This window comes from Chiloscyllium punctatum, chromosome 25 (assembly GCF_047496795.1).
Source record: "Chiloscyllium punctatum isolate Juve2018m chromosome 25, sChiPun1.3, whole genome shotgun sequence".
Taxonomy (NCBI): domain Eukaryota; kingdom Metazoa; phylum Chordata; class Chondrichthyes; order Orectolobiformes; family Hemiscylliidae; genus Chiloscyllium; species Chiloscyllium punctatum.
Genome location: NC_092763.1, coordinates 10,027,531 through 10,045,220, shown reverse-complemented (window position 1 = coordinate 10,045,220; position 17,690 = coordinate 10,027,531). Strand labels below are relative to the sequence as shown.

At 38.3% G+C, this 17,690-nt stretch overlaps 1 protein-coding gene across 5 annotated transcripts in view; it reads right to left on the bottom strand.

The window, feature by feature from the left end:
• Nucleotides 1-17,690, bottom strand: part of diaph2 (diaphanous-related formin 2) — a 780,284-nt gene that overhangs the window by 219,252 nt on the left and 543,342 nt on the right. For all 5 annotated transcript variants that reach the window (XR_011964075.1, XM_072594677.1, XM_072594675.1 and 2 more), the window contains one exon: nt 10,418-10,541. Coding sequence is in view for 4 of the 5 variants with exons in the window: in XM_072594677.1 (XP_072450778.1) it covers nt 10,418-10,541 (124 nt within the window). In the remaining variant the exon portion in view is untranslated. The remainder of the gene's footprint in view (nt 1-10,417; nt 10,542-17,690) is intronic.

The window sequence follows — 17,690 nt, the reverse complement described above, 5'->3', positions numbered from 1 at the left end:
ACACAACCCCCTCCCCATCCCCTAACATCCCACCATCACTTACTAGTTTAAATTCTCCCAAACAGTTCTAGCAAATCTCCCTGCCAGTATATTAGCCCTCTTCCAATTCAGCTGCAATCCGTCCTTCTTGTACAGGTCACTTCCACTCCAGAAGAGACTCCAATGATCCAAAAATGTGAACCTGCACCAGCTCCTCAACCATGCTCTATCCTCCTATTCCTACCCTCACTAGCTCGTAGCACCGGGAGTAATCTTGATAGTACTACTCTTGAGGACCTCCTTTTTAAATTCCTGCCTAACTTTTTATATTCTCCCCTCAGAATCGCATCCTTTCCCTTTCCCATGTTGTTAGTTCCAATGTGTACAACAATTTGCTGCTGGTCCCTCTCCCCTTTGAGAACATTCTGCACCTTCTCCAAGATATCCTTGATCCAGGCACTAGAGAGGCAACACACAATTCTGAGTTTTTGCTGCTGGCCGCACAAGCGCCTGTCTGTGCCTCTGAGTAGAGTGTTCCCTATCACAGTCGATCGCTTGGAAACCAACATACCCCTCATTACATTAGAGCCATTCTCGATACCAGAAACTTAGCTGTTCGTGCTACATTGCCTTGAGAGCCCATGGCCCCCTACATTTTTCAAGACAGCATACTTGCTTGAGATGAGGATAGCCACAGGAGACTCCTGCACTACCTGCCTACCACTCCTACCTTTCCTGGAGTCAACCTATCTACCTGACTGCATCTGTGGCTTTTCTCCCTTCCTATAACTGCCATCCATCACACCTGCTAGCTCCTGTAAATTCCTCCCTAACTGTCACTCCAACTGATCCATGCATCAAATAGGATTCACAATCAAAGACAGTTCCTGCAGACACAATCGCTACAAACACGGAAACTCTCCCTCAATTCCCACATCCAACAGGAAGAGCAAATCACTCTCCTGAAGGCCATCTTTGCACCTTAACAATCTACAGACCCAGAAAATAACACCGTCTTATTGCTCTAAAAAAAAACCCACTGTTCAAGGCTAACTTATATTTTTAAATTATTTAACAGTTTGGGCTAGTCGCATGTCAGTTTTGTCTATGTTTCTGAAGCGCTTTAATGATCAACTTCAAAGTAGTATTGTAGCTGCAGTAATTTTCAAAAACACAGTCAGAGATAGTTTTTGAAGACTGCTGGATTTTTGTTTCCATTACGAGCTGATGAACTTTTCCAAAGTAAAGAGCTGTGCTCAAGGTTTTCAGTTTAGAAGGTTAGAGATTGACTCTTCTTTTTCTATTGATTGGGGGAAACTGCCACACGTTGAAAAAATTTATTTGAATTTCAGTTTACAGTTTCACAGAAAACTTAGCGAAACCTGGATGTCTGAAACAGCATTAAAGAATGGACATAATTTAAGAACTATTAATAAATAGATTATTTCAGTGTAAGACATTTAGTTTTAAAGTGTCAGGCCAAAAGTGTTTGGTTACAACCTTGAATGAGTTATTTGAAAGTGAGAAATTCTAAGCTCAGTTGCGAGTTGAGGAATCAGTTGGTAAATCTGAGACATTGGTTGTTCTGTCCTTCACTGTGAAACCAATTTAAGAAAAAAGCCCATCTGGAAAAGCAAGCTATTACTCCCTTTATAATTGCATTATTAGAAACTTCAGGTTTTCATGGTCAGGCGATCACTATTTTTATTTGTTAACTGACATGAAATCATCAAAGGCAGCATTCTCAAAAAAAAGAAAAACTAAAGCATTCACAAACAACACTTGATTGCTGTTTTTTGACAATGGTCAAAAATACATTTCTATAGTTTTAGAACTTTGGTAACAATCTGTATTAAATGAGTACAGAAGGAGAACGTAACTTGTTAAAAGATGTACAAAATTAATTTTACAGTACAATCCCTCTTTTGCCTGAAGATAACCTTAAAATTAAATAAGACAATTAATTGTAGTAAGAGACAAAAGGCAATAAACGGTCAGGTAAATAAATAAAATTCCGAGGAGCAAACATAAATTCCTTAACTTATAGAAAAAAGAAGCCCTGATAATTAAAACTTACCTTCTTCTGTAAAGAAGATCCATTTAAGCAAAACATTAATATGTAGCATCACCGAATGCAGTATTTTATGCTCATCTTGACAAAAAAAATGACAACTTCATAACTTTCAAGTGAAGACTGAATTACCTTGCAGTGATCTAATGTCTGAACAAAAAAGATCTGCTATAAAGATAGCAATGGATTTCTGTTAAATATGTTGTCCAATCAATAATCTGATTCACTGTGTTTATTGCATGTAGAATCTAAATTCCACTAATTCTACACTGTCATATTTTCTGAGTACAGTCAGTTTTGTTCTGTGACAGGTCTTCTATTCTTAATTTACTCGGCAAAGGAAAATATGTCTAAAATTTCAGATAGTGTCTATTTATGGGAATAGAAGGGAATGGTCGCTTGAATGATCAAATTCACAAAGCAATGCATCCTGGTGCCTTTTCTGATGAGAACAATTTATGCCCCAACATCTTCTGTACATTTTCTGAAACAATAGTGCTGTGCCAATATATGTTCAGATCATTCTCCATGCAATTCCATAACAATACTTCCTTAGTAGCATCAAAAACCAAATAATCCTACCAGAAATTATTAAACACAACGTTGGGCAGTCTGTAGGAGACTGAATGCCCCTTAATCATAATTCACATACCGCCCTGAATACATACTGGAATTTTAGTATGTGAAGATTGCGATAAAAAGCTCTCCAGACATGATAATTTAAATTGATTTTCAGCACATGGTATGAACTGCAGTTGAGCTCATGTTCTCATATTTTCATGGTTCAATTCAGAGGTAATCAAAAGCTACATTTAGTTAAATTTGCTTAAGAAAGGTAAGGAACAACCTTTGCACAGCATAAGTTTTCAGAAATATTTTAGTATTTATTGGAACCACAAGAATGCAGAATTTTCAACTCAGAAAACACTTAAAAAAAGCTCAAGATCCTTTCGCTCTATCAATTTGTTAATTCATCATACTGAAGATTTGCCCTTTTTCCTATTTTTATTTGCGATCAGAGGAAGCATGCTTTGGCATTTGATTTTTCATTTAAACATTTTCCACTTTCTTTTAAGACTTTTCTACTTTTCTCCTCTCTCCTACTGATGGCACTGACTGCAAGACATATTCCTCAGACAAAGTGACCAGGATTCACCGAAAGCACTAACATAGTACTGGATGGCCAAACCAGTTCACAAATATGTATTTTCACCAGGATTTGCAATATAATGATCAGATAAAGGAATTCTAGCTAATTTTTCTTCTCTCACCAGAAGCATGGAGAAAACTCAAGCATCATGATCAATGAACACAGATAAGAGGAGTTAAATTAGTTGAAAATGGACATTGAATCTGTCGCATTCCTGTGACTTCACATCAGAATCATGTTTACATTGGACAAACTTCATGGATAACTTTACTCTTCATTTCTCTTTCATCCTGTCACCATTATTTTTCGCCTTTGTAGGAATCTGTTTACGATACATGTGCCCAAGTTCTTTGCTACTACTGGTGGGCCAAGTGTATTTTGAGGAAAAATTTCACCTCAGCTATTTATAAACTTTCAAAATGATTGCTAGGAGCAGTGAACATTGTCTATATGGATGTCAGCAAGGCATTTGACAAGTTTCTGCATATAGGCCAGTTAGTAAGGTTAGACCAAATGGAATCCAAGGAGAGCTAGCCATTTGGACACAAGATTGGCTTGAAGGAAGGTGATGTTGGGTTGTTTTTCAGACTGCAGGCCTTTGATTAGTTGTGTTACACAAGGATCTGTACTGGGTCCACCGCTTTTTGTCATTTATATAGACGATTTGGATGTGAATATAGCAGCAATGGTTAGTAGGTTTGCAGATGACACCATAATCTGTGGCATAGTGGACAGTGAAGACAGTTACCTCAGAGTACAATGGGACCTTGATCAGATGGGCCCGTGGACCGAAGAGTGGCAGATGGAGTTTCAATTAGCTAAATGTGAGGTGTTATATTTTAGAAAGGCAAATCAGGGCAGGACTTATACACTGAATGGTACGTCCTGGGCATGCTGCCAAACAAAGTGCAGGTTCTTTGAAGCTGGAGTCTCAGGTTGACAGAATAGTGGAGTTTTGTATTCTTGCTTTTATTGCCAGTACTTTGGTTGGGCCACATAAACCTCTTGTTAAACTTGAAAGGGTGCAGAAAAGAGTTACAAGGATGTTGGAAGGTTTGAGTGAAAGAGATAGGCTGGGACTATTTTCCCTAGAGTGTCAGTTTACAAAGTCATGAGGAGCACAGATAAGGTGAATAGGCAAGGTCTTTTTCCCAAGATAGGGGAGTCCAAAAACTACACGGTATCGATTTAAGGTCAGAGGGGAAAGATTTAAAAGGGATCTAACAGGCAACATTTTCACGCAGAGGGTGATGCATGTTTGGAATGATTGCCAGGGGAAATGGAGGGTGGTACAATTAAAGACGTTGGATGGAGACAGGAATAGGAAGAGTTTAGAGGAATAGGAGTCATATGCTGACAAATGGGACTGCATTAATTGGGGCTGTCTGGTCAGCATGGACAAGTTGGACTGAAGGTTCTCTTTCCATGTTGTAGGACTCTATGATTCGATAACTGCCATAGTGATAGAATGCTAGATTCTCAATTGACAGATCATATTAATTTTTACCATCATAGTTAAGATGCAATAAACTCACATATGTATGTAACAACTCATCTTTTATAACTATTGATAATCATAATTTTTTTTTATAAGGACGCTGAAGTACCAGAGCTGTGTAAGAATTTTATTTATGCCTCAGATAAACTCTGTAGGTAGGGCTGTAATACTGACAATAGCAACAGACAATAACTTTGCTGTAGGCCAGACCAAGTAAGGAAGGTAGGTTTACTTCCTGAAAGGACACCAGATACTACTTAAGCTTGCATTTAGTATTACTGATTTATAACAACGTCACACAAGGTTCCCCTTAGGCCATCTTGACAATAGAAGAGTTTTCAAATTAATTTTTAATTTTCAATTGAGGACTTCAAAGAACATAAAACAATATTTATAGTCCCAGAGGCTTGAGTTTCATTGTACCTTTTGTCAATGCCTTTTCAAAAATAAAATGAATTTAAATTCATAAGCTTACTTGAATATGGAGGCATGATCCTTCTCCCATCTTGAGGACAGTGAGGTGCATCTAAACAGGCACAGAACATGACATGTAGCAGTTATCAGCCAGGATCTACATATCCCTTGACAATGTGAGACTCAGTGAAGACCTATCCACCACTCAACCTCTCATCCTCACTAACACATGCAAATGCGAGGCAATGACCATCTCCATAAGAGACAATCTAACCACCATCCTTTGACTTTTAAAAACATTACTATCACTGAATCCCCACTATCAACATTCTTGGGGTTACGATTGTCCAGAGACCCAACTGGACCGCCAATTAAACACAATGGCTACAAAAGCTGCTCAGAAGCTAGGAGTAGTTCACCCCTGACTCCCCAAAGCCTGTCCATCATCTACAAGGGGCACGTGTCAGGAGTGTAACAGAATACTCCCTATTTGACTGGATGAGTGCAACCCCAACAGCGCTCAAGTAGTTTTACACCATCTAGGTCAAAGCAGCCTGCTTGATATGTCTGTGTGCGTGTATGTGCATGTGTGCACGCATATGTGTGCATGTTTGGATACAAGTACACTTGTATGTGTCTGCATGTGTGGTGACGAGCAGAGGTTTAGTGATGCTCCTGGGTGGAAAGAGTGAAGTGCTTTCCAGCTGTCATTTAAATGTGACATACTGAAGTTGGAGCTAGGAAAGTTGGTACTTTGAGTGCGCTTAGCCATGAAGTTTGGCATTTTGCCCACACAAGATTATGCAATGGGCTGAGAAGAATGTAATTGCATGAGAAACCCTGACCCTTCTGAGCAGAAGAATCTTTTGCCTTAAGAGTCGCCTTGACAATTAATCTTTTAAAAAAAATCCACCCACTTCTTCAAAGGATTTGAACAGGAACCATTCTGATTAAGAAAGGCTGCCTGGAGACTAGTGCCTGTGGGCAGCTCAAAATAATCACACGACAGCATTGCAAAAGGATGAATGATCTGCTATCCTCTGTCAAGTCAAGGGCCATGTCTATGCAATGCTAACTTTAACTCCTAAGGGCATGAAACATTGTAACTTTGCCACTGCAGTAAACTGTCATAGCAATACTGGATGGCAGGCATATCTGTTAAAATGCTTCATGTGCACTGAATATGTCACAATTCATTAGAGCACTTGTTTCACAACCTGGACCACAATGGAATCAGCTCTCTCCCATTTGAGAGGGCTCTCAGTTAAAACAGAATAGGATCTACAACACTCAGTACCTCATTTACTATCAGGTTACTGACTTTTCATCCTCACCAGCAGAACGTCCATATTGATAGTTTTTTGCCCAAAGATTGCATGGGAAAGATGATAATAACAAAAGACAGCTTCAATCAGTACACTGGAGATATTTCAGTTGTATACTTTATAAAATTTTATATATTTTTTTCACCTACTCAAATTTGTTGATAAAATACATGTACGGTTTATTCATAACCCTTAACGCCACTCTTATGGGTAACACAAACATTCACATCTCAGTTTGCCTGCCTATGCAGAAGAGGAGATTGGATATGCACGTGTCAGGAAGAAGTCTTCATTCCACCATTCACAGCTACACATGAGGTGGCAACATCTTAGAAATTCTTGCATAATGGCGGTGGGCTTGATGACAATGATAAATCTTTGTGGCTCCATAAGCAGCCTCTGGGTCCCACTCCCACTCCAGTGGCCAAAAAAAAGACAAACTAAACCCCAGTTCCCCCCTCGGACCACCTTAGGCAGCCATCTCAGATGAAGAAGAACAGGGACCATCAGAAGATGCACTGTAAAAGATGTTCCTCCCCACCCTTGATGCACAGAGAAAACATTTATGTTTTTGTGGTCATTTATCCACAGTTGACTCAGGGTCACATTTTGGACAGCACAGCACTCTCATAAGCCTACATTAAGATACGTTTAAATCTGCTTTTGGAAAATACTTATTAAACAATCCAACTGTGATAAGAGTTACACTGGAAACCAATTTAAGACCATCACCCCATCCTGCAGAGTGATGCATTAGCATGTACTTGAAGCAACATACATATATGCTCAGAAACTTGTTTTATGCAGGCAAAAGGAATTTGTACACACATTGCACCAAAAAGAGGTGACAGCCAAACTCCACTCACTATCCTATGGCAATGCCTAGACCAATCAGAATTGACTTGCCTGGGTCTGAGAATTAAGATTAACGTTTAACTGCTCTTGCTATATCATCGTGGCAATGATCTTTCAACCAATGAACACCTTGTTCTTATTCTATATTAATTGCTGTCATATTTTTACAAATCCATTTCTCGAATCCTGCTTCTGATGAATGAAAGATGAAAAAATGTAACTTCTGGTCTCCTTTTAGCAATAATCTGCACTGCCAAGTACGTACTTAATATTGAAATCATTTTGGGACCACATATCAACATTATGTAGAAACATGTTCACAAATATAGCACTTTTAAGACATTAATAAGATGTCTTGTTATCTATGAAAGCTTCTGTTTGGTATCAGAGATAAAGAACAAAAACTAATGACTGCTGATCATCACTGGTGCTCACGTGAACAACTTGTGGAGCTATGTTCGAAGACTGAGGCTGCCAGACACCACTACTCTCCGGGAGGAACATGACTAAGTGCAAACTTAAATTGATGCGCAGTCACTCGGACTTAATACTGTGTTATTTCCTCTCCAGCTCTCCAATGAATGAATGAAGGTCTGCTGGTCAGAGATGTTGGAGAAATATGTGCATAAACCCCAGTGTATTTCCATGCTAAAGTTCTGGCTTGGAAATGGAATAGGAAGCAACTGCAACAAAACTAAAAAACTTTACACTGAATGCCAAACATAATGGAAAGTCTAAATGTTAGGCAGGAAAGCTTGTGTCCACGTAGACTAGTCAAAATAACTTTCACATGTTGGATACACTCCATTTTACCCTGCGAGAATAACACTGTGCTGATTGGGACAAATATTAAATAGATCCAGCAACTGAAAACTAGACATCCATAAGGAGCAGCAGAATGGTATTTAAACACAATCTGTAACCTCCAATCCATTTCCCCCACTACCTCATTATCATCATTCTGAAGGACAATCAAAAATGTAGCCTGAGTTAATAATCTGGTGAAAACACAGGATTACACATACTTTCATGCTAAGTAGTGGAAATCTACTGCACATTTTCAGCTCTGATCTCCAGCATCTGCAGTCCTCACTTTCTCCTCTAAGTAGTGGAAATATCATGCAATAGACAAGGCTAAAGTGATTTTACAATTAAAGATAAGATCAAAACATTGCATTCCTATCCATCCGAACATGAATAATGGTAGACAATTAAACGACTAACTGAAGGCAGACGGTCCATAAATGTGTGTATCCTCAATGATAGTGGAGCTAACTGAACAACCTGAAGAGGAGCCATATTGGACTCAAAACATTAACATTGTTTCACTCTTCACAGATGCTGCTCAACCTGATGAGTTTCTTCAGCATTGTCTGTTTTTGTCACTTATTATATTCTCCGGTTTGTGACTTGTTTTGTTTTAGCTGAACAGGAATGTCACTGTGAATGTAATTTCAATGGGTTGGGGTGTTAATGAATATTAATGACATACTAATGAATGCAAAATACGTCCCTGACCATCACAGTCAGGAAGGACCATCTATCTAAAAGGTTCTGAGAATTTGACTTCAAAACTTGAAATTGATATCAGGAATCTCAAGTTAGACTGCCCAAACAATTAACTGGCCCCCCAACTCCCTGCCTGGCCCTTCTGAATGTCCTGGACATGCTAGCAATGTTCTGCTCAAGGATTTTCTTCACTTGCGATGCAATAGTACATAATTAGCTCCCATGAATGTCCCCCTAGTGAAGGAGAAAAGTGATGGACATGAATAACAGTTAACTGGACAAAGAAACAAGTGTCTGAAGAGAAGGAAGGGAGAGGGCCTGTAACATGCTAAATCTGTAATGTGAAGTTTGACTGATCCTATTAACTTGTAAGCACTGGCATGGTTTGTTGGTAGTAATCAAAGTTGAAGTGATCTGTTACTCCTAAAGTCTGGCTATATTGATTCTAAAGCATTTAGCGTGATTCATGTGGTATTACTGTGCTACTATTAAAGGAACTGAACAAAAGAAAACCTGCACAATGGTGCTGTAGGTCAGATTGAATATTAAATTGATGAGATTAAAGTTATTGCTAGATTTATAACGACCATGCCACATGGGCTAGTTGCTTGGAGAAATGGGCAGAGATAGCATTAATGTCTTATCAATTTCGTGAGGGCTAGAGGACAGAGAACTAGTGATGTAAGGCGATCAAAAAATTTGATGAGGCTGCTAGAAGACAAATGGCCAAGGTGAGAGCAGATCACTCCCTCTCTTCTGACTCTCAGTTAATCCAAGGCAACTTTGCATGTGAGTATAAGTCTCATGAAGTGTAAGTTTCTTTTGAATTTTTTTCATAATGCATCATGCCCACATGGAAATTTAGGGTCCTGACTGGTGATACCCACAGAAAACATCTAAAACAAAAAGGGGACATTCATTTACAAGGTGTATTATTTCAATAGATTACTAACTTGCCACTCGAAGGCCCGAGCATCACCACTTGTTTATCAGCATCTATAAGCCAGTTCCTTGAAGCTTAATTCTTAAATACACTTTCCTTCGCTATACAGCAGAATTCTAGATTTATTGTTTGTTGCAGGTCTATAACTCATATTGTACACTGGGCTGCTGACTCTTGTTGTAGTCGACAGCAATCCCCAAGTTAATTTGCTAATCTCAAAAGGCCATCAATGAAGAACACAGATTGCCTGGAATCTGGTGTGAACAGATGCGTTTATAAAAACCTTCTGTTATGTCATCTAAAGGATCCATTGGAAGCTTTTATATTCAGATTAATGATTGAAGCATAGATTCCAATGTGTATCAGCTACCTGATAACTTCCAGCTTGCATAAACTTCAAGTCCTAAATGTCAGTCATCTGGAAATATCCAGTTAAAACAATTTTGGTTACTAATTTTGCTGGGTCCTGTTGTTTTAACTTTGGCTGACAACTGGTTGAATGAGATTTGTGCAAAAGGTAGTGCTGACATGGTTCTAGCACAGCACAATGCATGGCCAGCTTTTAATCTTCTTAAATACTGCTTCTTGCGATGATCAGTATAACGAGATTTCACTATCTGTGTAGACTTTTTAAAACTATAAACCCTAGGCACAATATCTCAAAAAGGATATGGACATTTTTTCCACGAATTTATCATGTTCATCTTCTGTTTCAGGGAACTTCTTGATATCCCTTTCAAGACACTGGATTTGTCGTTCCATAGCATCCAAACTGCTCTTCAAGTTTTGTTCTGAAACTGAGCACAACAAAGAATTCTTATGAGAAATCAACCGCGGTTCAGAATATTTCAAAATTTGCTGACAATAACTTCCATATTCTCTAGGCATTTTTAAGTAAACAAAATAATTCTACCATGTGCCGGACCATTTTCCCAAACCACAGGTTACAACATTACTCAGATTTAAAACAATACGAAAAAATATTAAACAGATGACATCACACATTGGGAAGATATCACAATTACAACCAGTCAGTCGAGTGTTGACACTTATTCATTAAATAAATTATAGATCTAATACTTCATGTAATACCAAACTTTAAATAAAAGTGAAGCTTTGAAGTTGAAATTTGATCTTCAAAATCTGTATCATGCTTCCTCATTATGATTTTCTGATCCCTGACACTGAAGGCATCTTTGTGGATGATGAATGACTTTTTTAAAAAATTCAAAAATCTTGCATTTGAGTGCATATTCTGTTCATATTTTACTTCATAGACACTTCCTGTGTCTATACTTCTAACTGTATACGCTCGTGCCTACTTGTTATGCGGTGATTACACCCTTCAGACAGTAGGGATTCTTTAGTACTTTAGTTTTATTTTACTTCTTAGGGCCTGACCTGTAAATGAAACTAAATGTTCACCCAACCTGCAGATTTCAAAATTGGCAATTTTGAAACTAGTTCCTATTTAACTTTAAATCGCAATAGAAACTCACAGTATTAGGTAAATGATAAGGACAGAAACTTCAAAATAGTCACTGGCTTTCATCTGTCTGTCCTGGTACAATAATCTCCCTTTCTCTAAATTTGCAATCCACAAACAACAGACTTGATCTTAAATTGCCCACGAGCAACAGCAAGGAAATTGATGAATGCATATTTAAGGTCATGTCTAGGGCAACATCATATTTCAAACATTTTCTTTATAATCTGTAAAGTTACATCATCTCTTCCAAAGATGAAAAAGCAAGCAGCTGCCAAGTGAGAGAAATTAAGATGGATTAATCTCTAATTAACCCATGGTCATAAAAGACATACGATAATACTATAGATGATTAACTAATGTATCAATAAAAAAAAATCATGCAATAATTCTTTTATTTTGTATTTCTCCAAAACAATGGCTTTTATTTAAGTAATCTGTCTCAGTTTCCATTTGGGTACAAAGTACAGTAAAGTATAAGACAGTATAAAAAGCATTTCACTTGCTTAGCTCAATTTCTTTAAAAAGTCTCATACTTGATATAAAATGAATCACTTTGCAGTCTAGTCTCTGTTAGTAACAGCTCAGCCCTATGATTTGCGGTCATTCAATATGAGAATTGTATATGATATTACCGTCATTGCATTAACAGACAGAAAACAAGAGAACCGCCGATATTGTGAATCTGAATTAAAAATGAAAAATTGCTGGTGAACCTCAGCAAGTCCAGAAACATCTGAGGAGAGAAAGCAGAGGCAACATTTCACGTCCAGTTCTGAAGAAGGGTCACTGGACCAGATATGTTGAATCTATTTTCTCTCCACTGATGCTACTTGAACTGCTGTGGTTCTCTAGCTATTTCAGTTTTTTTGCATCGAACAGACAGAGATGAGAGTCATTAAAAAACACAACATTAAAAACGCTTGTGATGTTGTAAAGTTTGAATTTTTTGCATAAATATCAAATTCAAACTTTGATGAGATCAAATATTTCATTCTGTCACCAAAATACTGATGCTGGAAATTTGAGAAACAAGTAGTTCTGAAAACACTCATTAGGTCAGGCAGTAACTTTGGAGGGACAAGGTTTGAAATGTTTGAAGTCTTTTAGAACGAGAAGACACCAGAGATTGAAAAGCATTTGAACATAACAAGATAAGAGGAAGTCTTAGGATAAGAGGATGGTGGGCATAAATAAGAGAAAATAAATTGAATAGGCTGTGCTTGTTTTGAGTGCAAAATGGGAGTTAGTTAGATAGAAGAAGTGACAAGGCATTACAGAGAGCACAATGAAACAAATCAAAGATCACAGAGCTATTTCCAATTGTTCATGAACATAGAGAAAAGAATAAAAATGAACTTAAAATTCTGAATTTGCTCACTTTCTCGGTGACCTCCTTGCAACCCCACAACCCTCAGAGATGTTTGCTCTCATCTAAAGTTCTGCCCTCTTGAAAATGCCTGATTTTAATTGCTACGTCATTGATGGCTGTGCCTTCACAAGCTCTAGACCTCTTCTCCAACCCTCACTTTATTCCTCTCCCACATCTTTGTCCTTTTAGACAATCTTTTAAGCTTACCTCTTTGATGAGTCCCTTTGTCACTAGATCTGATAACTCCTAATGTGGCTTAGTGTTATTTTTGTTCTAATGCTCCTGTGAAGTATATCAGGATGTTTTGTGAAACTAAATGCATTATACAAATTGCTGTTGTTGTTATGATGTGGAGGTGTTGATGTTGGATTGGAACCGACGAGTTCAGAAGTCACATGACACCAGATGACACTTCACCTGAAGAAAGTGTGGCCCTCTAAAAGCTTATGATTTCAAATAAACCGGTTGGACTATAACCTCGTGTTGTGGGACTTCTGACGTTATTGTTGCTGTTATAGATTTCATCAAAAGCACAGTGTTCCAATACAGGATCCACACCTATGCATTTATTCCACATTAACATAATTCGACTTGTTAAAAAAAAACTTTCAACTAAAGTCTTAAGTTGTTGAAATTAGAATTAAAGTTAAAATACTGAGGACATGCCTTGTGCTGTCCCTTATGGCTAGGAGTTGTGTTGTCATTCTAAAATGAAAACGGAATTTGGTCATCAATTTTGTACAGAATTATGTTTTATGTACAATGCACACATAAATAGATTGGTAAACAAGATTGGTAGTTGGACACTGTTCACATATGGATCAATAACTTGATTTGAAGTGACAGATACCTCACGATGATTTAATTTTTTTCGATGTATAATTCCAGTGACTATACTTCGGAATCAATAGCTACAGCATAGTGTGTCTTAGTTTGCTGTACGACATAATAAATGTGGATGCTTGTTTGTGAAGTATCATGACTATCTTGTTAAGATGATGTGTGGAGATAAAAAAACTGTAGGCCATTCAGCGCTCAGCCTGCTACAGCCTGGTTTTAGATCATGACTGATCTGTACTTCTAGTTAATTTACCTAGTTTGAAACACTCCAGGATCAGCTTACCAAACAAAAGAATAGCAGACACAGAAATGAAGCTCTTTCCTGACAGTTAAAAATGCAATAATGAATAAATAAAATAATTATTGTCACATATATCTAGGAAGCTCCAGTGAGAAGCGTTGTGTCACCACAATCCGGCGCCATTTTGAGTTACAAAAAGAATGGAAAGAAACTACTCAAGTCAAGTTCATCTTCTGTTCAAATTTGGTCTCAAGCATGGCTCCAGGGCTTCTGCAAGGTGGTCTGGTCTTCAAGAAGTCCCTGCTCCGAGTACAGCCACAACAACAATGATGCCCAGGAGACCCCAAGCTCCACTGTTGCCACCGACACCTCCAAGAGTCCCTGCTCCAGGCTTCACTTGACTTATGCTTCCCAATGAAGGTCAAGCTTCTGGTGGTTGGCACCTTTCAGGTCACAAATACACTGTGGGCAAATGGGGGCTGCCTCTAGCCACTCTGGCCCTGTGAGCCCCTTGCAACCGATAAATTTGAAGAAAAATTGTGGGATATGAGGAATCAACTGGAAGTAGGACTAACTGCATTTGTTTCCAAAAGACCCACAGACACAATATAGCTGATTAACCCCTTTCTGCATTATATGATTCTATTCCAAAAAAGGAAAAATATAGATATACAGGTAAAGAAGGGAAGCTATCTCCTCCTGGCAAGGCAACTGCTAAATCTTTTGATCAAGGTAAGTTGGTCTTTCATTGGGAGAGAGAAGACAGTTATACATAAAAACAAATTGATAAATACATAAGTACAAACCTGTTTAAGATTTGTATCAATGTTGGTGAATTTATAACATTCTGAAAGGGTGAAAAAAGGATCAGTCGATATGCCCATCCCATCTGACCCCACAGTACAACCTCACACAGATATTTATCCACAAGTTTATGCTAACCTGGAGAAGCACCACTGCAGGAGGGAAGACACTGCATTGCAGCAAACCAAGAAGCAACAGTGGTAAACCTCCCTTCACTTGACAATCTTTGGAACAAAATAGCGACAGAAGCCACAAGCCAATAATGATTGCGATTTAAGTGCTGTGATGGCCCAAAATTTTGGGCTCGACTTGTGTTACTTTTCTCACAAAGGACAATACTAAAATATTTCCCAATGGACCAAAGTTGAATTTATCAATGTCTTCACATCATTTATGCAATTTTTCTACTATTGTTCCAGGCCATGAACTATCCATGGCTAACCTGCAATACTGCTGCCTTAAACCAGCTAAAGTGTGAGTGGTTGGTGTTATAATATTTCTAGATCTTTCTACAGATCCATATTACTCTGTAGGAAACAATCCCTGCACTGTCCTTGGAAAGTTCCGCAAGATCACAGCTGAAATTCACAACCCAGGAGAATTTCGTTCTGAAAGTTTCTTTCCAAATGTATTTAGTGTATAGGCAAATGGTATGACTGAGAAGATTTGGATGGTGTCTCTGTTTTCTTCCAAGTTAATTTTTGGTCACTGATTAAGAAATTCAATGATATTACATGTACAGTTAGGGTCAAATGTACACACCATCGACTACACCTCTAGATTCACACATTGCTCCAAACCCTCATTACATACCTACCAATAATCACAATTCATATCTAACACTGACAACTTCATCTCATCCTTACAAACTTATCACCATTGAAAACCTTAGACTACATCTCAAGTCGTACACAATTCCAGCTATTTAACTCTGATGGTCACAGTCCCTAGTCACACTTCACTCCTGGATAGTATTTTACCTTTTTTGCAGAACAAGGTGCTTTTTAACTAGAGGGAAAGGACTGAATGGCTGCCTACAGCCATTGTATAGATGTCCTCAACCCCACTGGAGGAGATGGTGGGTAGTGGGTAGTGTCCTTCCTCCATTGAAAACATGTTCAACTGAGCAAGACTAAGAGAAGGCAATATTCAGAGCATGGAGCTTCAAAACATGGAGCTGCCAGTCATGTCACAATCTGTTTGGCCCTGTATAGCTTCTTCATGTACCACTTCCTATTGCGCAAAGTTGTTTGCATCAAATTAGCATCTATTGTGGCTCATAGCAGAATTTACCATCTGCTCTGCCATTGTCATTGTGATGTCAAAGAATACTTTAAAAAAAAAGACAGACAGTAAGGAGCTGAATAAAGTGGTTAGCACTGCTGCCTCACAGCAGCAGGGTCCCAGGTTCAATTCCAGCCTCGGGCAACTGTGTGTGGAGTTTGCACATTCTCCCAGTGTCTGCGAGATTCCTCCCGGTACTCCGGTTTCCCCTCACTGTCCAAGGATGTGCAGGTCAGGTGAATTGGCCATGCTAAATTTCCCATAGGTTCGGTGCGTTAGTCAGAGGGAAATGGGTCTGGGTGGGTTACTCTTCGGAGAGTCGGTATGGACTTGTTGGGCCAAAGGTCCTGTTTCCACATGTAGGGAATCTAATCTAATCTAACTAATATTTTACAGAGGTCAAAGGAGGAAATTGTCATGGGAGGTTGGAAAAGATTATTTTTCTTAAACGTAAGACAAGTTCAGGAAGTATTTCTGGTCTAAATATTCTTCCCTGGTTAGTATTAAACATCAATAGAAAAATAATTCACTAAACCTAACATAAAACATCTTCGGCTAATTGAGTTCTCACAAGGTGTGACATTTTGATTCTCTTTTTATATAGCTTGTTTTGGTGATGGAGGTTAGAAAGAGTGATTGCATTTATCAAGGAGTGGATACATTGTTGTTAATGAATCCCGGGCAAACTGCTTTATTCAAAGAAAAGATTAAATGGGCATGCAGCACAGCAAACTTATATTCACAGATTAGCTCATATTCTGAATCACCATCTCTTACTGAAATCACTCTACCACTGGTTTGAAGCAAAGGTCTCATGAGGATATTTAATACACAGACTATTAATGGCCATTGGTATATGCTCTGCATCAAAGTCTGAGCTGTAAGCAGAATACTCCCATGAGACTTTTCATCCTCTCTAAAGGAAGCCACTTGCATTAATCATGGCCAGGATTCAACTGGTCAATATGATTACTGTTTTCACCATGATGCTACCCGTAGGTTCATAGTAGGGACATAAGAGCAGGAATAAAAAATTATTGGGTTATTATGTGCTGAGAACATTCAGAAGATATTGTTCGCCTTTACATTGAGACTCTTTTGTCAGGTTTAATAGGCTGAGAACTGATCGGTAGAGTGGAGAGTTGGGAGCAGTGATGGATGGGTACCAGTAGTTTACATGTATCCTGTCAGATAAAGACATAATATGAATTTTTTTCTGTTCTCGCCTGATAAGATTCAATATTGCAGAAATTCTTGATTATGACTTAACTCAATGTGTATTTTCTTCTGCATCTCCAGTTGAATAAACTGCAAGAGAAATCAGTATCAATGTCCTGAATGCAAAGCAAATTTCAATTATACCTCTGTTGAATCTGGGAGAAATTCTAGCAAAAACAATTTGTCATTACTATCACTGCTACAAGGCTTGAATTGGATTTATGTCAATAATTAATTGTTAGTGGCTTTCTTTAAAAATCTTGGCTGTCAAACAAAGTAACATGAAATGAAGGTTTGTGTCATGAGGTTTGGGAGGGGATTAGGTTCACGTTCCTGGAACTGATAACACCTGAAACTACTGAAGGAGAATTCTTTACATTTAAGACTTAAAATGTCATGGTGTAATAGGTCTATTATCAGAATCAGCGTAAAATGCAGGCATTAATTGGTTATTGGACTTCCAATAAGCTCATTAGAAGGACTGCAGCATACTTTACACAAAGTCAGAGGAAGAGATGTTCCTGGATAACAAATAAGCACTTCAATAGTGATTGCTCACAGCTTTTCCGTTCAACATAAGGATGGTATTGAAACTCAAACAGTTGCACCTGACCCTCATCGCTAAGATGCACTGCAAATCAATAGTCATTGGGAAAGCAGCCTTTATAAATGAGCATCACTAAGACTGTCACTCACTACTA